The 25,525-nt window shown below is 32.6% G+C and overlaps 1 protein-coding gene across 1 annotated transcript in view; it reads right to left on the reverse strand.

Moving 5' to 3' along the window:
- The window catches only part of PROS1 (protein S), a 68,071-nt gene that overhangs the window by 19,038 nt on the left and 23,508 nt on the right, over positions 1 to 25,525 (reverse strand). The window contains exons 2-9 of the mRNA XM_081064786.1: positions 22,427 to 22,584; positions 18,897 to 18,921; positions 14,500 to 14,586; positions 12,797 to 12,919; positions 12,567 to 12,698; positions 9,301 to 9,426; positions 6,495 to 6,616; positions 4,290 to 4,405 (exon numbers count right to left, since the gene is read on the reverse strand). Coding sequence (XP_080920912.1) covers positions 4,290 to 4,405; positions 6,495 to 6,616; positions 9,301 to 9,426; positions 12,567 to 12,698; positions 12,797 to 12,919; positions 14,500 to 14,586; positions 18,897 to 18,921; positions 22,427 to 22,584 — 889 coding nt within the window. The remainder of the gene's footprint in view (positions 1 to 4,289; positions 4,406 to 6,494; positions 6,617 to 9,300; positions 9,427 to 12,566; positions 12,699 to 12,796; positions 12,920 to 14,499; positions 14,587 to 18,896; positions 18,922 to 22,426; positions 22,585 to 25,525) is intronic.

Genomic DNA, 25,525 nt, shown 5'->3' on the forward strand with positions numbered 1-25,525 from the left:
AGGAATCACTCATAGGGATATACAAGATAGCATCTGGATGATTGCAAACATAATTAAGTCTCCATGTGTGGTAAGGAAGGTAAAATCAAAAACTTAAAAGTGTATTCCATTAGTTTGATTTCAAAAGCTCTCCAAACTCTAACTACATAAATCACCATACTAGAATACATGGTAGGAAAGCTTAAAAGATATAGTCTAATATTAGCAAACCAAATTCAGCACTATGTTGAAAGGATCATACACCATGATCAAGTGGGATTTATTCCAAAAAAGCAAGGATGGTCCAACATCTACAAATCAATGTGATATACCACATTAACAAAATGAAGGATAAAAATCATATGATCATCTCAATAAATGCAAAAAAATCTGACAAAATTCAACATCCTCAATGTAATAAAGGCCATATATAACAAACCAACAGCTAACATATTCAATGGGGAAAATGTGAAAGCTTTTCCTCTATGATCAGCAACGATACAAGGATGTACACTTTCGCCACTTTCATTCAATCAAGTATTAGAAGCCCTAGCCACATAAATTAGGCTAGAGAAAAATATAAAAGGCATCCAAATTGGAAAGGAAGAAGTAAAACTCTCACTATTTGCACATAACATGATAATATATAGAGAAAACTATCAAAACTTCGCCAAAAAACTTTTAGAACTAATAAATAAATTCAGCAAAGTTGCAGGATACAAAATCAATATACACATACCTGTAGCGTTTCTATACACTAATAACAAACAATCAGAAAGAGAAATTAAGAAACAATCCTATGTACAATTGCATCAAAAAGAATAAAATACCTAGAATAAATTTAACCAAGGAGGTGAAAAGATCTGTACATTGAAAACTATAAGACACTGATATAAGACATTGAAGAAGCTAATAAATGGAAAAAATTTGAGGTGCGTGGATTGGAAGAATTAATATTGTTAAAATGTCCATATTACCCAAAACAATCTACAGACTCAGAGCAATCCCTATCAAAATTCCAGTAGCATTTTTCATAGAGCTAGAACAAACAATTCCAAAATTTGTATGGAACCACAGAAGATCCCGAATAGCCAAAGCAATCTTGAGAAAGAAGAACAAAGCTAAAGGTATCATGCTGTCTGATTTCAAACTATACTACAAAGCTATAGTAATCGAAATGGTATATTAGCATAAAAACAGATGTATAGATCAATGGAACAGAATTTAAAGTCCAGAAATAAATCCACACATAGGGATAACTAATTTATAACAAAAGGAGTCAAGGACAAACAATGGAAAAAAGACAATCTCTCCAAAAAATAGTGTTGGAAAAAGTGAACAGCCCATGCAAAAGAATTAAACTACAGCACTATCTCACACCATACACAAAAATTAACTCAAAAGTGATTAAAGACTTGAATGTAAGACCTGAAACTATAAAATACATAAAAGAAAACATAGGAGGTAAACTCCTTGATACAGGTCTTAGCAATGTATTTGTGGATCTGACTCCAAAGGCAAAGGAAATGAAAGCCAAAATAAACAAATGGGACTACATCAAACTAAAAAGCTTCTACACAGCAAAGGAAACCATCATTAAAATGAAAAGGCAACTTACTAAATGGGAGATAATATTTGCAAACCACAATCGGACAAGGAATAAATATCCAAAATACACAAAGAACTCATAGAACTCAACAACAATAAAAACAAACAAACTGATTAAAAATTTTATAAGGAGAATACAAAAGCATTAATTTGAAAAGATAAATGCACCCCAATGTTCGCTGCAGCATTATTTAAAATAGCCACAATATAAAAACAACTTCAGTGTTCATTGATAGATGAATGGATAAAGATGTGGCACTCGCACACAAATACACAACGGAATTCTACTCAGCCATAAAAAGAGAACTAAATCTTTCTATTTCCATGGATGGACCTCGAGGGTCTTATGTTAAGTGAAATAAATCTGACGGAGAAAGACAAATACTGCGTGATTTCAATCATATGTGGAATGCAAAACAAACTCATAAATACAGAGAACAGGGTGGTACCAGAGGGAAGAGGTTGGGGATTGAATGAAAGGAGTGAAGAGGGTCAATTGTGTGGTGAATGATGGCAACGAGACTTTTGATGGTGATCGCTTTGTAGTGTATACTTATGTTGAATTATAATGGTGTACACCTGAAACTTATATAATGTTATATACCAAAAAAAAAAGACATAGACTAGCCATGTGTTTGGAGGCACCTGAGCTCTGGCAATGCCTATTGCTATTAAGATTCTGGAAATATATATATACATATATATATATATTACAAGGGAGGAAAAATCTTGGGGATGTTATTTTTAGATAATATGTATTGATTCAGTGACTTTAGGACACTTGAAAGTTTCCAAGGGACCAAAATGTCAAAATGATTGAAAAAAGACAAACAAGCGATAGGAAAAGTAGTTGTATAACTATTAGTCATCAGAGTTAAAATAAAGATAATTTAAGTTAAAAAGTCAGAACTTTGGATAATAGCTAAATAAGGCAAAGAATTCCACACCCTTTTCCACACATATAGTAGTTTAAATAGCAATAGAGAGGTTCCATTTACAATGGGGCATGGATCTACCTCAAATGGAACAAAGAAAAGGTGATAGGATAAATTTTTAATCTTGGAATTCCAAGGAAATATTCTAAAGAGGTAAATCTGGAGTTAAGTATATTGGATGGATAATAATGTAGTAGAAACTTACTGTACTCATCTTATTTTATTTAAAAAAATTTCCTTAGAATACAGTCTTATAATACACTCTTTCATAATCATCACATTTTGCTCCTGTGAAACGTGTTATCTTGCCAAGATCCAAAGCTGTGTATGCTCAGAATCTCACAGAAGTTGATCTTATTATGGAGATAATTTCCTTCTCTTTGTAAAATCATGCTAAACCAGTAATTCAAAGAATTGTGTTCTGCATACTTTCTTTCTGGAATACATCAACATACTGATTCATTATACTGGGGAACAATTCATTCTTTTCAGAAGAATTGTAGAGTGAAAAAAAAAAGATTGAATTGTTAACTTTTGGGTAGGGTAAGTATTTGATCATGGGAAACAGAGCTGAAGGAATTTGCAAAAAGGAAAAAGAAAAAAATCAAAAAAGCACTAGCTGTTCTTTGTGTTGGTTACACAGGTGGAAGTTTACAAAAATTCATCAAGCTGTGCATTTAAGATGTGTAATTTCTGTATGTATTACGCTTCAATAAAAAGCTTAAATTAAGTACCTATCTAAATAAATAAACACTGGGAAGAATAAATATTTGAGCCATCATTAGAACCCAAGCTATTGTGAATTGTCTGAACATACCCAAAGGTATGCAATAATTATTTTTTTCTCTCTCATTCTTATTCTCATTGCAAGGAACCATTATCTCCAATTACTATTATTTACTCTGAGATGTTAAAGGGGAAAACCAGGTCTTAGTGGAGAATGGAATGTTAAAGGAGCATAATTATACCATTGAATCTTAGTATAAATTTCAATGTTCCTTAATGCTAAGATTTCTATGAATTTATATTTAATGAATAACGAATAGTACATCTAATGAATGAAATTCTAAATATGCATGTTTATTTAATTAATATATTTTAAAATTGCAGTCTAGAATCACTCTCAAACATGTTTCCTTTCCATTATTCCAACAAAACTCCAATTTCTTTTTTCAAAGAGTGTATGACTCTGAGAAAATTTGATAATTAAAGTAGAATCATGATTCAAAAACATAAGTAACTACTTCCTCCCGAAAGTCAACTTAACTACAAAAATAGCAGAGAATGTACTCAGATAGTCTACTAAAATCGTGATACATTTCTTTAAATGCATGTAAGCAATCTTATGAATTTTGATTAATAACTATGAATATAATCATATTTAAAAGTAACACTTAGAGTATGTTCTCATTACTTAGTTTTTAAAACACGTATAAAGAAGAATGAACATTTTACACATAAACATTAAATCTACTTTCCCAGCTTCTTAACAAATATGTACTCGCTAGAAAAGGAAGAATGAGGGGATAAGGCAAAACGATCATTGGGAAAGGTCAGCCTGGAGTGACCCAAATTGGTTCTAACATGAAAAGTACACATGTGAAGGAGCAAATTCACTTTAGGGTTCCCGATGTCATCTGATTGATCATATACCAAATTTATCTGATTTATAATGCAAGTTCATACATTTCAGACCTTTTCAGTCACTTCCTTCTTCCGTCCTAACATGCTTACTTCTAGAAATTATCTCTGACATTGTCATCTCACCTGGTGACATCTGGCAGGCGAAACTTTAGAAATAAGACAACCCCTACAAATTGCTCTGCCAAGTAAAGTAGTTCATAATTTTTGTCAAGGTTCAAGGGAAGGCACACTGGAACAACCTGGAGAAAAGAAAAGAAAACAAACAAACTGCACAGTTTACTGCTTGGAGTTTTTGGCAGATTATGCATCCTTTCTTTGGTTCCTTCTTAGTGTCAAATGTACCCTCTGTGATACACTAAAATAAATTAAGTCCACCTTGGTAATAATAAAGCAATATCTTTTACTTCCTTGTATATAATCTATCAATATAACTTCCAAGAATATGTGTGTTTTAAAATCTTGTTCAATGTGTGTGGCTTCAGATTTTTGTCCTTAATGTTTCCTTTGTAAATCCCAGTACGAAATACAAACTTCGTCTTCTAGTAACAACATATATCCCCTTCACTAACTGGTATGGGTAGTTACTTTCTATAAATTGTATCTGAAAATTATTTTCATTTGGAGTCAGAAATAGGTGGAAAAGTTAATGTACCAATAAACAGTGCCTCTTTCATTTTACTCATTCATTATTAAGCAAAATTTTTCTGAGCAAAAATTGTGCTATCTAGATAGCAAAGGAAATATTGAAAAACATACATGGGATAAATATAAATAAGATATCTTTGTTTCCAAGGAAGCTACAAAAAAGTGATTTTTGAGTCATTAAATCTGATATCAAGCACTTTTTCCTAAGAATAAAAATAAACTTTAAAATGGAAATCCTGTTAGGGATAAGTTCTTGGTCATAAATAGATATAGATATAGATATATAGATATATACCGTGTTTCCCCGAAAATAAGACCTAGCCGGACAATCAGCTCTCATGCGACTTTTGGAGCAAAAATTAATATAAGACCAGGTCTTATTTTACTATAATATAAGACCAGGTCTTTATAATATAATATAATATAACATAACATAACATAACATAACATAACATAACATAACATAACATAACATAATATAACATAATATAATATAATACCAGGTCTTATATTAATTTTTGCTCCAAAAGACTCATGAGAGCTGATTATCCGGCTAGGTCTTATTTTCAGGGAAACATGGTAGATAGATATATAGATATTTTGGAAGGAATCGTGTTAAATCTGTGTTAAATCAAGGTCCGGAAATAACAGCTCATTTCTCTTAGAACTTTAATAAATCTATTGCAAGGTAGATAGTGATGTGTAACTGCAACAAATACTGAAATAGTAAGAGACAATTACAAAATAGGTATTCACACAGCATGGCATTTCAGTTAATTACTACCAAAGTTACTACATATGCCAACTAACTTACCTTACCTCCCTTTACCTCGTAGGTAGCATAATATTGAATGCTACATTTTTTTGGCCATCTAACAGCTTTGTCTTAATAATAAAGAGGTATATGTATACACATGATTAAATCATTATTATTTAGGATTTTTTTTTCTTTTTACTCATAACCATATAAAATTTTACCTTTACTCGTAAAAAATAAAAGAGATTCAAGAATTGCACTAATAATCACTAACACATGATGCTTATTTAGGAAACAAATAGCTTCAGAGGTTGACCTATTTATTTCAATAAAGGAAAAACTAGAACCTACCCCCAACATTCAATTTCTGGGCTAATTATGTGTTAATTCGTAGTAACTAAAAGCAAGGTTGAGAGATACAGAAGAACAAAACCAAACTCTCTGAAATTTGATATGTTTAAACACCACTACATCTTCTATTCTGATAAGATTTTATGAGCATTCTTGCAAGTACTGACATGCTTAAGACGTGATCAAACTTGTCAGAAAGGTCAATAAAAAAAAGTAGACACTATTGAAATGTTTTCACTAAAGTTTCTATGGAAGATTATTTTCTCACAGGGGAGTATAAACCTCAGCTTTCCTTAAGTTTCTTAAATAAATATACATTTTGCAAATGTACATGCTACACAGGTGAGCACTCTCTGATCTGTAACCCTGCAGCCTTTTTTACCCAGCCACTCCCAATGTTTATGACTTCCATGACCATAATTAGTAAATAGAAGGTGACTCATACCCTAGGTAGAACTACAGCAATTATTGTAGAACATCTGTATTTCCCTGACTTATCTCAGCTATATGGAAATAAGTACCCAGATCTCCTTTTTTAGAAAAGAGATGGGAAGTTTAACATTGCAAAATGTTACCTCACAACTCTTCTGATCTTGGGAAAGTTTGAATCCTTTCTTCCCATCACAGTAACAAGAATATCCTCCAGGGTAATTGACACAAAGTTGAGCACACATGTGCTCAGAGCATTCATCCACATCTGGAGTAAAAGAGAAGATAAATCTTAGTATCTCTTAAATGTTCAATCCAATAGGAGTATTCTGATTTTAGTTTGAGACACCAATGATAATAGACCATTAGTGAAAGAAATCTCTATGATATCAATTTACATTTAAACACTTGGCATGAAAATTTAAATGACTTACCAGTGTAATTTCTATTTATTTACAAACCTGAAACAACAAATTTAATGTATAAATTCATTAATTATAATTAATAAAAATATAACAAGTATGCTAATTTTCTGATTTTGAATTTGAAGGAAAAACAAACTGAGAGTCTCAAGTTCGTAGTCATTTCTGATTATATATTTCCATCGAGACTACCTCCCAATTCTTTGAAGAAAAGAAATGGAAGGGAAGGGAAAGGAGACGGGAGTGGAAGGGTGGGGATGAGGATAGGAAGATAAGGAAGATCCCTTTTAACTGAAGGTCAATATAATTGAGGATTAAATGACAATATCAAAAACATCTGACTTTTCATCATGCAATGATTAATGGTGGCAATAAATTTAAGGATATATCTTTATTTTTTCTGGACATACCTTTAGAAAACAAACAAACAAAAACCTCACTATGCTATATTATATCCCATATTGTAAAATCGTCTGTCCCCACTCCATATTTTGAGAATATCATTCTTTAAAAGCTGTAATAATATACTTCAGCTGAAGTCCACTTCAGAGCTACTAAGATCCTTGACCTTTTCAATGAATGTACCATGATACTTGAAAATTCCCAAAGTCCTAAGGGCTATTATAGCATAAAAATTCCTTAATATTTAAAATTCTTTAAAATACGGCCGGCACAGTGGCTCAGGTGGTTAGAGCTCCATGCTCCTAACTCTGAAGGCTGCCGGTTCAATTCCCACATGGGCCAGTGGGCTCAACCACAAGGTTGCCAGTTCAATTCCTTGAGTCCCACAAAGGATGGTGGGCAACGCCCCCTGCAACTAAAATTGAACACAGCACCTTGAGCTGAGCTGAAGCTGAGCTCCCAAATGGCTCAGTTGGTTGGAGTGCATCCTCTCAACCACAAGATTGCCAGTTCGATTCCTCAACTCCCACAAGGGATGGTGGGCTGCGCCCCCTGCGACTAAAGATTGAAAATGGCAAGTGGACTTGGAGCTGAGCTGCGCCCTCCACATCTAGATTGAAGGACAACAACTTGGAGCTGATGGGCCCTGGAGAAACACGCTGTTCTCCAATATTCTCCAATAAATCTTAAACACACACACACACACACACACACACACACACACACACACACCTAATTTGTAAAAAAAAAAATTCTTTGAAATAGAACCCCCAAATTAGTGATGCCTCAATACCATTATAATTGAATGCTATATGATTAAAGTAATACAATATTACATATGTCATGTAAATCTTTTTTAAAAAAATATGTCATTCATTGTATAAAACTACAATATAGATGATGAAGTTGTCTGGCTAGTGATAAATCTACAAACACTTAGGGCTTACCACAGTAATTTCTATCTGGAGTGGGGGGAAAGTAGATACGGTATGTGTGTGGGAGGGGTTTGGTGAGTGAATAAGGAGGTAAGGCATCAAAATCTCAAGAGGAGTATATATAATTGAAAAAAAAACCCTATTCTAAAATTATTATTGATTTAGGCAAATTCATAGAGACAGAAAGTAGATTAGAGGTTACCAGGGGTGGGGAGAGGGAAGAAGGGCAATTTATTGCTAATGGTTACAGAGTTTTGTGTGGGGTAATGAAAAAGTTTTGGAACAGATAGTGGTAATGGCTGGAGCAACTATATGAAATGTAATTAATGCCACTGAATTGTACACTTAAAAATGGTTAAAAGAGCACATTGTAGCTTATATATAGTTTGCCATGATACAAAAGTTACTATTGATTAGACTAGTTTTAGTCATGATATGAAATTCATTTTGAAATTTAAAAAATTTTACAGGGGAATGTGAGATAATCTGTGTATATTCATGATTAAAAAAAAGTCCCCTAATCCATCTAAGCTACCTGAGGCAAACAAGGCAACACTACTGCATCCAAATGAAGTAAAAACAAGTCCAAGAGCTCACCCTAATCCACAGGCACTAACATTACTAATCAGTACTTCTCTAATTTCTGGAGCTTACTTATCATTTGGTTATGATGAAATTTTTCTTTTATATGTATTTAATTATAACAGAACTATGTCATTTATATTTTACAACAAATGACATTACTGATACATGCCCAGAAAATCATTGATAAACTTGGTATAAAATCAGTTTCTAACCACCCTTGTAACACCCATGTGGTTTTTAAACTCGTCTTCCTTTTTGTGACGTGTGTGTTTTTCCTTCCAGCTTGAAATTCTTTTATCTTTGAATATTATCTAAATGGTGTGAAAATGAATTTATTTTGTTTTTATCAGACATGTGAGATCTCCAATCTATATGTAGCTTAGACGGCCAATCATAGCGCATAATACTAAACCTAAAGACCATGTGTCTTCTATACTTTTGTTCTCCAAGGAAGCCAATGACTACCCAATTGACCAAACTGTATCATGGATTTTACCACCTTAGAAAATCTGAATGTTGATGTCAAACAGAACCAATGCTTCTAATATCAAATCAGAGTTCAAACCCACCCTTCTCCACCATTAGCAACGACACCAACACAACTCTACCTTCACAAGACTTTGATGAGGGATTGTATGTGTAGCCTTCAGGGCATTCACATTCAAAGTCTCCTGGGATGTTCTTGCACACTGCTGTGCCGCAAATGTCTGGCATCACAGAGCATTCATCCACATCTATAAATGAAACCAATATATTAAAAAACAAGGCTTACGTGCTTTGTCATTTTCTTTGCTAAACAAGAGAGTCTACGAAAGGACTAAATATGAGTACATAAAAATCTATCTTTGATAAATTTTATTTTTATGCCCTAGTTAATATTTGCATCAGTATAATATATATCAGTGAGTCTTACAGAAAGATATGCTTCCATAATATGAAATAGATTATCCAATAATTGAGAAACTTTTATGTGTATCATGAGAACATAGAATCTGTATTACCTAACATTGTTAGCCCTGTGTATGTACAGTTCCAAAAGTTCACTTATTAAAGTAGTTTCCTGTTCCTAGTGTGGTTAAAACAACAACAACAAAAAAACAAAACAAAAAACAAAACAAAACAAAAAACATTTTTCCCATACCAGAAGATGCTAGCAAAGAAAACTTAACCTATGTTTCCTGGATCTCATTTAATATATGAAATAAAACAGCAGAATACCTGGGAATAACAAAATATTAAATCTATCATCATATTTTAATTCACTTCAATATGATTTCTTTATACAAACACAAAGAGAATTTGATTGATGTTTACCATGTTCCTTTGTAGTTATGTAAAAGAAAGAGAAAGCTTCAGGTTTTGTTCTGTTTTTTTATCTACCAGGTTATAGCATGAAAATAAATGGGATAAGAGATTCAACATATTCTTATTATGTATTCCTAAATACATGTTTCTGATTTATAGTCTTAAAAGTATATTCACTTTGTACTATCACAAATATGAAAAATAAAAATGAGATGGCTCATCAGTCTTACATTTTTCCCTTGGAAATGGACAATAGCTAAAACTACATACCACTATTGTTGCCTAAAGTGTTCAGGAGTGATTCAAATGTAAATGAGATTGAGCAAGGTCTCAAAGTATTTATAAAATTGCAGGCAATACTATACAAATTTTAGTGCTAAATTAATATTCCTGAAATTTGATATATATTTATTATATTGCATGGTAGAGCAAGAGACAAAGTATTGATTGCTATTAGTTACTAGATAAGCACTTGTGGAAAAAAACATAACAAGCGACAGAAATAGTTCAATGGAGATTTAATTATTAGTGGATGTTTCTCATCTGTACTCTCTGGAGAAAGGCAAGTTCAAAATGGAAAATATATTTTCTACTCTAAAAAGTTAAGAGTTTAATTTTTCCAGACTAATAGCCAAAATTTCAGACATGGTTTTATTTAAAATGACATGGACAAAAGTAACAGAATCAATCCCTGTGGTAAAGGAATTTTTCTGTATCTTAATTGTGTCAGTGTCAGTATCCTGGGTGTGATAATGTACTATAGTTGTGTAAAATGTTACTCAATGGGGAAAATTCGGTAAAGGGTACATGGGATCTCTTTTTATTACTTCTTAAAACAGCATGTGAATCTACAATTACTTCAAAATAAAATATTCAATATTTTTAAAAGAGCTATAAAATCCTTTAAACGAAAGTAAAAACATATGCCTTAAATTATCTGGTCTGAGGCAAGGAAGTATTTAAATCATATGAGCTCAGGTTATAGAGCACATTGTTTTTGAATTTATGACTCTATACTGACATCTAATGACTGATGGAAAGTTTTATTCTTGCATTTTTAGACATTTACTGGCAACTTGATCCCAAGCATATCCTCATCTTGGCAAAAGCTCTGCTGTAATAGTTTTATATATATATATATTCTTCTAATAGTTTTGTACTCTGTACTTAGGTATCATGGATAAAAAGCTATGTAAATGAAATATACAAGACCATGTTTTCTGTCATCTGGGACGTTCCTATTTATAAAAGTACTTTTTGTAAAATAGTTTATATACATATGTATAAATTCAATGGATAAGTATTAAATACATATTAATTAAAAGTATAAGTCATAAATTCTTTAGACGGACAGACTATTCAAGTATTTAAATGCAGAAGTACAAATGGGTGTTAGATATGTGTTTAGAAGAAACTGTTAGTTAATATAGTTCACGTTAGTCATTTAGCTGCATTTTAAATAATAAGCTATACTAACAAAACACTACAAAGCAGTGAGGGGCAGACCATTTCTTGACTATGAATTGAATTTGGGGATTTACCAAAGCAGATATGAATTGAGTTGAATGAGAAACGTTTACATTATAACTTACTAATTTTTTTTTTTACCTTGTAGCAAGAAGAAAGTGAGGAGGAGGAGGAAGAGGAGAAAAAGAAAGAGATAGAGGGAAGGAAGGAGGAAAGGACAAAGTAAAGAAGAAAATGAAATGAAGAAGGAAGGATCAAAAAGGAAGGAAGGGGAAGAAAGAAAAACTCACTCCCAGTTTCTAAAGGCAAAATTTAACTACTGGCTGGAAAATTTCATTTTTAGTGATCCACAAACCTAGCACTTATATTTAAAGATACAGTTATGGTAGTTAAAGCAATTTAATGAAAAAAAACATTATGCAGAGAGAAAGAAGTCAAAATTCAGGGGAAAGAAAAATAAAAGAAGTACACTAGTAAAGTGACTGTTAGAAAGCTAAATTGACAGGAATTATTTAGGTCTGAAATTTAAAGAAAAAGAGTTATGACCAATGATGTGATCTTAGATGTACAAAAAGAAAGAAAACTAGATTTTCAATTTTCCCAAAACCACAAAAGGAAATAAGGTGCAAGATGAAGGGTTTACATTGGAAATTAGAGGTATTTCTGACAAAGAAATATAAAGTAAAATGAAAGAAATTATTCAGGATTGTGCTGGCATTCTTTGTATAATTGTTTATATTATTGGAATAAAGGAAATTATATTATACTGTCTGAAAAGAAGTGTAGTATACAAGGACTTGCAGTGAAACGTTACTTTATCACCATATAATGAAATTCTTCATTAAAACATGCTCATGTGTGTACACACACATACACACAATAAGAAACAATGAAATACTCTATAAATAATAAAATGCCCTATAAACAATAAACTAAAAGGTAGTCCCATAATATCAGAAGGCTTTAAAGTGGATAATAATGTATGTTCATTAAAACATCTTACAACCAAAGAGTTTTCCAAGAATTTCCTAAGGAAATTTCTCTAACTAAATTTGGTCTCACACAGCAAATATGTTTTTATTCTACCTTCTTGCTCTCTTACCTTTGCAGTCCTTTTTATTTGAAAGCATAACATAACCACTTTTACAGGAACATTGGTAACTTCCAAGTGTATTGACACAAATCTGACTGCAAGCTCCATTGATATTTGAGGGATTTTCACATTCATTTATATCTAAAACAGGAGGAAATAAATTATTTTTAAAAGTGATAAAGCCTTCAGAAAACTTTTCAGGTCAATCCAAATAAGCCAGGTGGGTTTATTATACATACCAAATTCACACTTGTTTCCTCGCCAACCTGATTTACAAATGCATGTGAAAGAAGCTTGGCCATCTTTGCAAGTCCTATATCCATCTTCATTGCATGGCAGAGGATTACACTGGTCTGGAATGGCTGAAGGAAATAGACATCTATTTAATTTTTACCACATGTCATGGTAAAATAAAATTATATGTCCTTTAATAGAAATCCAGTGCAGGAAGCCTATAATTAAAAAACTGTAACTCCTTCCTTGAAATAATATTTTTCCATGAAGAAGTGAGTCCATTAAACAAACCGTTGCAATTACTTTGCAAAAGGAAACTACTTTTATATCTGCAACTATATACAGTATTTTATACTCTAATTTAGATATTTTTTCATATATATTACCTTATTTTACCCTTAAAACAATTCCATGAGATATGCAGAACAAATAAAACTACTCTCAATATCAAAACAGAAAAAAATTGGGGTCTTCCAATTTGGGCTAATATGGAGTAACTGGGACCAGATTTATCCTCCTGCCTTAAAGACATAGAACTCTTGTCAACATACATGAAACAATGGTTTTCAGACATTGGACAACAGGTAGCAGAGTACTATGATTCTTAAGGGAGGAACATTTTCTTCATAAAACGTCACAGCTCTTTATCACTATCTTAAATGATACGCCCATTTGTTTCTTCACTCATTTGTGGTTTCTTCCTCTTCATTAGACACTGCAGTTCCTACACATTTCCACACCTGCTTTTCAAGTTTTTTTAGTCAACTCTGCAAGTTCCTTTCATCTTTCCATTACATTCTCCTCTGCTTAAGTTAGCCAGAGAAAATTTCTGTCACTTGAAAACAAAACAAAACAAAACAAAACTTTAAAACCTAACTGAAACTTAAGAACCAAAATTCTCAAAAAAAAAAATTGTCCTCAAGTTTTCAAAAAAAAAAGCGTCAAGTTTTTTTTGAAAAGTAGTAATAAATTAGGTATTACTTAAAGTGATAGAAAGATTAATCAGGAAATTTTTATCAAATTATTTCTCTGTTCTTTGATAAATTTTAAAAAAGATGAAGCATGAATTAAATATACGTGATCAGACAAACTTATGTAATTATAACCAACTTTAGAAAAATCCAGACAAATATCTAGATACTACCAATGCTGCATGTAAAGTAGTCACTGGACCAACATCCCAATTTATATCTTGCAATTTCACCTTCTCTCTGACTCTCAGTTGGGAAACTGGTAAATCAGAGACCCAAAATCTACCAGACCCTATATGAACTTCAGAGGGAGAAGGCTAATTTGATATCATAACATTTTCTGCATTTAAGCTTTTGATGACAAAAGTTAAAAGAATAAACATGTCTCCACTTTGACCTATTAATCAACTGTAACATTTGGTCATACTACATGATTATGCAACCACAGCCAAAATAAAGCTGTGGAGAATAAAATGCTGAAGTCAATGACCTAAAGCTTAGCAAACAAGGCACACGTTCAATTTTAACATTCGGTGGAAAATTCATTTTGAGTAAAACAGCAGCATTTACATCTGAAATACATTCTTTCAAATGCGTTTTGAGAATACCCCATTGCTGGGCATACCCTTCCAGGGTTCATATGTTGATTTTTAAACAATAGTTATATTTACATGGGTGTACTTTACTTGCATGTTTTCATTTTCTTTTGTTTTTAAACTAATTGTAGAGGTGTTTACCATTGACGCAGCTCCTTAGGTCTTGGCTAGCATCAGTTGACTGACGTGCAGGAGTGAATAAGCCAATTCGGAAAGAGCTAAGACAACCTGTAAATACAAACAAATGTCATCTTTTTAGAATAGATATGCTTACTTGATCTGAAATCAAGGTAGAAATTATCCAGAGAGGTACAGTATTTATGCTCCTGTGGATTTACAGGATTCAGCATTCAAAGCAAGATTATAAAAATACAGAATCATGAAAAACAGGTTTATGGAACCTTCTCTTTGGAGAAGAATGAACTTTAAAGCCGGAAGTGAAAAAGATCTTGGATTAGCAGAGGCATTTATTGTCACATAAGTCTATGTTCTTAGTGCTTTAGCAGAGACCTAAAGTTACCCTCTAATCTGTACACAAGAACCTGCTTTAAAAAGTGTCTATAATTAAGTCAACAGAATGAGTTAATGTTTCTGGTTACTGCAGACAACGTCCAATTCTTCCAATGTTGCATAGAGACTAATATAATAATATTTGCATAATGCCTCAATATTACAAAGCAAAAAATATTTACCGTATTTGTTTTATTCCTCACTACATACAACGCTACGAAACTAGATATAGCAATCAGGCAGAAATAACAGCTGAAATAATAGAAATAAAATACTTATAGACTTTAAAGTAACTAGGGGTCACTTAGTGCCAACAACATAACATTTTTTAATAGCCACGGAAGACAACATTATATATATCACTTCACTGTGCAGAGAGTCACTGACTTAGTAAAAAGGTGGATTTGATTACCTTTTGCTGAGTAACAAACAAACCCCAAAATTAATAGCTTAAAATACTCATTCTATTTTGCTCACGATTTGTGGGTCAAATATTTGGAAAGGGTTGGGTTGGGTGGTTAGTCTCTGCTGTACATACTGGAGGACCCTCTTCCAAGGTGGCTTTTCATTCACATGTCTAACAGCTCGGGCTCCTTGGCATCTCTCTGCCCACTTGGTAAGTCATGCTACAGGGCTTCTCCCTGTGGCTGAGTTTCTCTTAGCATTCTGGTACTGAAGTGGAACTTCTTTCATGGCAGCTAGCTTCCAAGGGGAAGAAAGCAAAAGCTGCCAGGCCAGTTAGGAGGCATTTTGTCACTTGCACCATGTTCTGTTGACCAAAGTGGTCCCAGGTTCCACCGAGATTCAAGGAAGACGTGGTGAGCACAGACTCCATGTACTGAATGGGAAGCAGCAAGATGAAATTGTGGAAAAGTACGTGAGATGGGAGATATCTTTGTAGCCATCTTTGAAAAATAAAATTTATCACAGATGCATTCAAAGGCTCATTTGAAGTCAGTGTGGGTATTAGTTTCCAATTGCTGCTGTGATAAATTATCACCATCTTAGTGGCTTAAAACAACACAAGTTTATTCTCTTACAGTTGTAGGGATTAGAAGCCTAAAATTAAGGTGTCACCGGGGTTGTGTTTCTTCTGGAGACTTCAAGGGAAAATATACTTCCTTGTTTTTTTTCAGCTTCTAGAGACCACCTACATTCCTTGGCTCATGAGTCCATTCTCATATTACTCCCAATTGACCAAAACACAATTATACTAGGGGACTTAAATACATCATTGACAGCTATGGATAGATCATCCAAACAAAATAATAACAAAATAGCAGTCCTAAATGACACATTCGATGAAATGGACATAATTGACATATGTAGAGCACTTCATCCTAAAACATCAGACTCTACATTCTTTTCTAGTGTACATGGAACATTCTTAAGGATAGACCATATATTAGGACATAAGATCAGCCTCAGCAAATTTAAGAAGATTGAAATCATACGAAGCATATTCTCTGATCACAAGGATTTGAAATTGGATATCAACTGCAAAAAGAAAGCAGGAAAAAACACAAATACATGGAGATTAAACAACATACGACTAGGTCAAAGAAGCATGATTGAATTGATCAATTAAATTAAAACAAAAAGAACGATTAGGTCAAAGAAGAAATTAGAGGAGAGATCAAAAGATACATAGAAACAAATGACAATGAAAATACATCCTACCAAAATTTTTGGGATGCAGCGAAAACAGTTTTAAGAGGGAAATTTATATCATTACAGACGTATCTCAAGAAACAAGAAAAATTCCAAACAAATAACATCATGTTACACCTTAAAGAACTAGAAAAAGAAGAACAAGTGAAACCCAAGGTCAGTAGAAGAAAAAAAATAAAAGTCACAGCAGAACTAAATAGAGAACAGTTTGCAATTGCAGCAAAAAGAATAAAATACCTAGCAATAAACTTAACCAAGGATGTGAAGGACCTATATGCTGAAAACTATAAGACATTTTTGAAAGAAATTGAAGAAGACACAAAGAAATGGAAAGACATTTCGTGTTCATGGATTGGAAGAATCAACATAGATAAATTGGCCATATTACCCAAAGCAATATACAGATTTAATGCAATCCCCATCAAAATTCCAAAGGCATTTTTTAAAGAAATAGAACAAAAAAATCATCAGATTTGTTTGGAACCACAAAAGACCCCAAATAGCAAAAGCAATCTGAAGAAGAAAAAAAAAAAATATATACTGGAGGTATCACATTCCCTGACTTTAGCTTATACTACAGGGCTACAATAATAAAAACAGTATGGTATTGGCAGAAAAACAGACACATAGACCCATGGAATAGAATTGAGAACCTAGAAATAAAACCACATAAATATGGACAGATAATTTTTGACAAAGAAGCTAAAAACATACAATGGAGGAAAGACAGCCTCTTCAATAAATGGTGCTGGCAGAATTGGATAGCCATGTGCAAAAGAAGGAAACTGGACTGCTATCTGTCACCATGTACCAAAATTAATTCAAAATGGATCAAAGACTTAAGCATAAGACCTGACACAATAAACTGAATAGAAGAAAACATAGGTACTAAACTTATGGACCTTGGGTTCAAAGAGCATTTTATGAATTTGACTCCAAAGGCAATGGAAGTCAAAGCTAAAATAAATTAATGGGACTATATGAAACTTAAAAGCTTATGCACAGCAAAAGAAACTATTGACAAAATAATGAGGCAACCAACTGAATGGGAGAAGATTTTTGCAAACAGTGCCTCTGATAAGGGGCTAATCTCCAAAATATACAAGGAACTCATGAAACTCAAGAACAAAAAAGCAAACAACCCAATTGAAAAATGGACAGAGGACCTGAAGACACATTTCTCCAAAGAGGACATGCAAATGGCAAATAGACATATGAAAAAATGCTCAACATCACTAATCATCAGAGAAATGCAAATAAAAACCACAATGAGATATCACCTCACCCCAGTCAGAATGGCTTTCATCAACAAGACAAATAGTAACAAGTGTTGGAGAGTCTGTGGAGAAAAAGGAACCCTCATACACTGTTGGTGGGAATGCAGACTGGTGCAGCCGCTATGGAAGGCAGTGTGGAGGTTCCTCAAAAAATTACAAATAGAATTACCATATGACCCAGCAATCCCTCTCCTGGGTTTCTACCCAAAAAATCTGAAAACATTTATACATAAAGACACGTGTGCTCCAATGTTCACTGCAGCTTTGTTTACGGTGGCCAAGACACGGAAACAACCAAAATGTCCTTCGATAGATGAATGGGTAAAGAAGTTGTGGTATATATACACAATGGAATACTATCCTGCGGTAAGAAAAGATGATATAGGAACATTTGTGACAACGTGGATGGATCTTGAGAATATAATGCTAAGCAAAATAAGTCAGACAGAAAAGGCAGAGAATCATATGATTTCACTGATATGTGGTATATAAACCAAAAACAACAAAAGAACAAGACAAACAAATGAGAAACAAAGACTCATAGACACAGATAATAGTTTAGTGGTTATTAGAGGGTAAGGAGGGAAGAGGGTGGGAGATAAGGGTAAGGGGGATCAAATATATGGTGATGGGAGGAGAACTGACTCTGAGTGGTGAACACATAATGGGATTTATAGATGATGTAATACTGAATTGTACACCTGAAATCTATGTAATTTTTACTAATAATTGTCACCCCAATACATTTAAAAAAGATAACCCATGACTTAAATCTAACTTAAGCGTTAGTGCAATGACTCTCTATGAGAAAGACACAAAAATGAAAAGACTAAATGTTAGAATGCCACATGGTAATTAAAGAACCATTCCAAATTTTTCTACATAACTTTAAAAAAACAAAAAACACATACACACAAAAGCCCCCCCAAAGCCCCAGCAATACTGCATTTAGAATGAGATCTTACTCTGAAGGCTAATGAAATTCTATTGGATGAAATACATGGGTGAAGCGTTGCACTTTATCATATCTATGCTTTCTTCCATTTCTAAGATTATATGACTGAAATATTTTGAACTTACCTAAATATTTTGGATAAAAATATTCCTAGAAAGAAAGAAAAGAAAAAATATCTTAGTATTCCATATTTCACTATAGAGTTACAACAATTTTTAATTTTTTTTAAAGATGCAAATAAATTCCATGTAACTGTAATTTCTATAGTATAACCTTTTTTTCTACCCTGTTTCCCTGAAAATAAGACCTAGCCGGAGCATCAGTTCTGATGCATCTTTTGGAGCAAAAATTAATATAAGACCTGGTCTTACATTATATTATGTTATATTATATTATATTAATCATATTAATTATTATATTATATTATATTATATTATATTATATTATACCCAGTCTAATATTATATTAAAATAAGACTGGGGCTTATATTAATTTTTGCTCCAAAAAACACATTAAAGCCGATGGTCCAACTAGGTCTTATTTTCAGGGAAACATGGTATAATAAAATATACCAGAAGTCGATAAGTAATAATGTTACATTAATAAGATGCTTAGGCTTAAGTCAATTAAATTGATCAATTAAATCATGCTTCAAAAGCTTCCAACCTAAAAACAGGTTCTATCGAAGCTATTCAATGTAATAATATGTGCCACTTTTTTGTAAATGCATTGATTTTTCCATAATGATTACATACCCATTTGACACATTTCATGTCATGCTAATTACACACACCAGGTTCAATGTTGAATAACAGTGACATCATATAAAATGAATTGAAGTAGACATCTATCTTTCAGCATCATAGGTACACGTAATACCTTACTTATTACTGCAATTTGCCATGTATAATGTGTTCCTGTGTATAATGTGAACCCACATTTTGGGCCTAAACTTTCAGGGGAAAAAAATCGTTTGTTTTATTTTTTTAATTCAAAATTTTATCTGTTTACCTTACGGTACTTGTTTTTTGTATTATAAAGGAATTTTGCATTTATTTTTTAACATTTATGGTACAAGAAATTTTATGTAACAAAAAACTACAAAACACAAGAACAGATACAAGGTACAAAAAATTTTGTGTACTTGTAACAAATTTATGATATTTACGCATAATAGAATGCCAAGAACTCTTCGTCATTGCAAGTTCATTGTTAGTTCAACAAAACCGATTATCAAATTCCAGTGTATTATTTTGCATACGAATATCATTATTGATTTCTAGAGCTACACTTTTAACTCATAAGCATAAATAAAAGAATTAAAAATATTTATATAGATACAGAATTAGTACTACCTATGCACATCCTTATTTTTCTCTCATAAATTTGGGCAAGAAAGTGCATATTATACACGACAAAATGTGGTAATTGGTTATATACCGAAAGCTAGTCTGTAAATCAGAATTTGGACTAAGGAATGAAATGTCAAAAATGATTTCTAATGGTACAGTTGGTTCCCAGGCTAGTTCATAAATGCCCTCGTAAGCCATAATATATCTGTATAATATTAACAGCACAAAAACACCTCATGAATAACCAGTATTCTACAGGAAAAGGTATTCCTATACAAAACATAACTTCATCCAGTACAGAGTCAAAGTCCTCACCGCTTCCTCCTCTCAATATAAACCTACACAACACTTACCTACTAATTTATAAGGATGGGATCTCCCACCAAATATTTCACACAGTAGTGTTGTCTTCAACAGACCAAAAGCCAGGAGGATAAGCAACAATGAATGGGTTCAAACAGAGATGACGGGATGGTGAAAGGAATATATTAAGGACAATGGGGAGGTAAACAATAGAGATTGGGAATGTGGTCTAGGGTGTTAGGGATGTGGATAGAGAGTGGTTGGGAAAGGAGAGAAGTGAGAAGAACTAAATGTTGTTTTTTTCCTTTCATTTCTCCCATTTCTTCCTTTCCCTCTCTATCAGGTCTTTCTCTTATGCCAGTATGACCAATGTCAGAATGAGTAGAGGAGAGGAAGCACATTAGTGAACTTTCCTTCTCCACTATCTTCCTTTCTCTTCCTTATTGTCTTCTAACTCATTCTCAATTTGCTACTCAGAGGCTAAGCTATAAGAACGTATCTACAGTGTTAGAAATATATAGTCAAGTATTTATGGGTGACATAGTAATATTATACCTCAGGCACGCAGACCTGCTTTAAAATGTTCCAGCAAAAAAAAAAAAAAAAAAAAAAAGAGTGGGTGAGGTAAAGAATAGGTAAAAGAAGTATGGCAGATTGTTGATCATTGTCAAAGTGGGAAGAAGGTATAGTAGAGTTTATAATATTATTCTCTCTACTCTATTATATATTTAAATTTCCATGATAAAAATAAATGTGTGTGTGTGTGTGTGTGTGTGTGTGTGTGTATCTATTTCCTACAAAATAAGAACACTCTGCTATATTGCGTGGAATAAAATATTCTAGTCTTGCTAATTATTGCTTATCCACAAAAGCAACAACACTGAGAGAAATATTTTGATTCAATTCCAGAGAGTATTAAAAATGAATCTTTAGGTTACCTTGGAAAAAATTCCCTTTGAACCTATTAGAGTTGGTGGCGGTAACACAAGGGAACTCAAGTTATTACTGTCTTCGACAAGTGCTCTAACTAGAGAAATGGTTTTCTCATTATCTCTTACCTAGTGTCATGGTCTTAAAGCCATAGCAGTGGTAAAGGAGATACTTTTTATATGTTTTCTCCCTTTTTAACTTTTGGTTATATTGTTCATCTCAGGAAAAAAATATCTGAGGTAACAGCGAAGGTTATCAAACCTCACTTCTCAATGTCACCCTAACCCTAATTCTTAGAGGCATTGTTTATTCTCCTGCTACCTGTAGAGCATGTCAGAGAATATCCTCCCCTAGGAAATAAGAAGACTAAAGATAAGGTCTAAGGCCCCATATTTCTGTATGATATTTTGGGGTCTTTATGATATTTTGGGGTCTTTATTTTAATTTTAAAATTAACTTGGAAACATTTATACACTAAATATATAAATTCTAACCCCAGGGATGACTGAAGATATAAAATGGCTCAGAAAACTTCCCAAGGGTGTATGGAATAAATTAAAGTATACTTGGGGAACACAGTACGAATGAATTCTTCAGTAAGCATTCCCTGACTAACCATTATGTGCGAACTCTGGATTAAAGCTTTAAAAATGCCAGTGGAGAGATTTAATGAAGTACAGTGATAACAATGCAATCATGTGGGTGTGTGCATGCTCACACACAAGCATTCTATACGTGAGAAGGCTTTCCCCCTCACCCAATACTACCAAATTCTGGTTGGGAGAAACAATTTACAAACCATGAGGTCTATGCTACTTGATAATACTGAGGTATAATTGAATTACAGTTTGGTCAAAGCACATTGCTTTTGGCAATAGTGTCTTCCTAACAAGCACACCTTCCTTTGAAGGTACTACCTCCTGAAATGCTTCAGTGGTTCCATATGCAACGTGATATACACAATCACTAACTTTAAAAAGGAACACAAGGGAACAAAGATTGAAGCTGGAAATGTTCCATCTGTAACTGTATGTCTAGGTGTGCTAACATGAATTTTCATGAATTCTTACCGTTTCAGGGTTATTTTCAAAGACCTCCCTAGCTTCTTCTTTACTGCACAGTTCTTCGATGCATTCTCTTTCAAGATTGCCCTTTTTGGTTTCTTCAAACAGACTGTTTGCCCGACGTTTCCTAACCAGGACTTGTGAAGCATGTTGCTTTGACAAAACTGAAGAAAAATATAAGTGTATATGAATAAATCTTTCATATCTCCACCTACAATATATTATTTTGTTAAGCAATGAGAATTAAAACTATTTGCTGCTTGTAAATTGTACGGCATTTGAAATCAGTATGGTTGAACTGAGAAGAAAATGTAGATAACAGCACTTTAGTTAACAACTCAAAAAGTAGGTTTGGTGTGCAGCTACAGCACTTGTATAATGATCTACACAAATTAATCAAGTTCCTGCTTGAGGTCAAACATACCAGACAATATTTACTGTTTACTTTATAACTAGTTTGGAAATAGCATCATGCTGAAACAACTATGTCAAAAGTCATAGTCATACCATCTTTAAAGCTAGAGTAATAAACTTTCTCAATTTTAATGGAAAACTTACATGATCTCTGAGGACATACAGACATGCAGGAGTATAGTCCAATCATCTATTTAAAAGATACTTGATAGGCTAACACACTTAATTATTCATACAAACAGTAAAATAAAAATTCATGGCAAAAGGAAGACCATAGAGAAGGCTCTTGGATCCAAGGGGACTTATCCTATCATGCCCTCTGTGACCTTCTTCATCCTCTGATGAAGGGCATTTCAATCCTACCAGAAATGCACCCAATTCTTTGCTCCCCATGGTACAGTTGTCTATATTTATGTCCCCACATCCTCTCCTCCCACTCTTTCATACACTCACACCAATCCATGACTCCATCATGTTATTCTTACCAAGGTCACAATACTAATTCTAATGGTTAATTATCAGTCCTCATCTTACATGACCTACCAATAACACTTGACAGTGTTGATTATTGCTTCCTGGATACAGTATTTTAACCTGGATACAGTATTTTAACCTGGTTTAAATATTTACAAGTCATCAGACTTTTTTCATTATTTTTACATCTCATGGGCCAAGCCCTACTCATCTCCTCCTTTTGCTGACCTCTGGATATTGGCTATTTATTTCTTGGTCTTATTCTATACCAACATTCATTCCTTTGATGATCTCATCCTCTTTCACGGTCGTATCGTAAAAATACATTATACATCCAGCTCTAGCCTCCCTCCTCACTTCAGATGGTATGTCCAATTGGCTACTGGACAACTGTACCTGGATGACCAATAAAAATCTCAAACATGGCGCACATGTTGGAACGTTTAATTTCCCCACTCCATCTGAATGGGTCCATTTGAAGGCTCCCAGCTGATGATAACTTCTAGGTATGCAAAAAATCTTGAAATAATCCTCCATTCCTCCTTCTTCACCTTCATATTCCAATTCTACATCATCGTAAATTCTCTCAGCTTTCTCTTCAACATTTATAGAAAATATGACCACTTCTCACCACCTCAACTGTTATTTTTGGTATATCTGTTTTCATTTAAAAACTTCCATAATTAAAATTAATAAAACATGTTCTTTCACCAACTATGAGCCAAGATTAAAAAATCAGGCAATACTATCTATGGCATTTGAATATGTGAAGAAGATCAGTTTTGACAAAATTATTGTTAATTTGTGAAACTTAACTAATTAACTAATGTTATTCATTATTGTAACAGATCAATACGGATGTATAAGTTTGCCAACTTTTCTCAAAAAATTTATTAATATAATTTAAAATGATTAATACATTACTTTTTCAGATTTTGTTACTATAACATTTATTTTATTATCTTATTTAAAAATATTTAATGGAATCATTATATAGAATATCTAAGAAAAAACAAGGCAAATTAAAAAATTGGTAACTTCAACTATATAACAATTTTTAAATAGTTGAACAATAACAAAATTATATAACAAAATTCAACATAAAGCAACAGGTTGGAGGAAAATATCTGTATCATATAGAATAGAAAAAATTACATCCAGAAGTTATAAGCAAATTTGCAAATTAAAAAAAAATAAAACAACAAAAGCCAACCAGTACAAGAATATGTACAAGATTAAATACAAAATAATTTAACTAGTATAAATAAAATATAAACAAAACAATATAAATACAATCATATACACATCACTACAGAGAAAAATTACATGGGCAATAAACATATGAAAAGAAGTTCAATAAAAATTTAAGAAAATAATTCTATTTTTACCTATTCAATTTGCAAAAATTTGAAAGACTAATAATGTCAAGTATTGGTGAAGATAAAAGGAAACAAGTATTCTTGTACATCGGTGGTGGGAATATAAACTGGTAAACATTATGGGAAGGTATATTGGTAGTACCTGAAAATTTACATCATGTGCATACACTCTTCAACTTAACAATTTTGCCCCTAAGTATGTGCTACAGTTACACACTTCTGCTGGAAAATGCAATGCATAAAATGTTTATTGAAAGATTGCAATATCAAAAAAAATTAAAAACAACCTAAATATCAAGAAGAGAATGGAAACATAAGCTATAAAATATATCTGTACCAGAGAATGATAAGCAGCTATTACAAAGAAGGAAGATAATTTTTGCACTGAAGATCTCCAAGATATATTAAGTTTAAAAATGGAAATTGTGGACTGCCACACCTAAAGTATAATCCAATACATATCAGCCAAATTTGTAGAGATGTAAATGTTATGTGGACAAATATACAGAAAAGAATGAAAACACACTCAAACTGCTAATTGCAATTATATTTGGGGAAAAAAAAAAACAGAGTATAAAGTTTTGTTTTAGGTATTTATTTTAGTATATGAACAGAACATAATTTTGAATGAAAAATTTTCAAAGCACAAAGAAAATTTATAAAAAACTTTTTAAATCCTGATTTTAAACACAAAGACTTCTTTCACTGAGATGAGAAAGTAATATAAATAGCTAAATTTATTTTTCTTTTATTTCTCTTATTAACTGTTAATATGAAATAAATACTGAAAGTTTACAATAGAAAGAAGAAAAAAGCAAAGGATTATTTAATCAACAAT

The sequence above is a fragment of the Rhinolophus hipposideros genome, assembly GCF_964194185.1.
Source record: "Rhinolophus hipposideros genome assembly, chromosome: 2".
Classification (NCBI taxonomy): Eukaryota; Metazoa; Chordata; class Mammalia; order Chiroptera; family Rhinolophidae; genus Rhinolophus; species Rhinolophus hipposideros.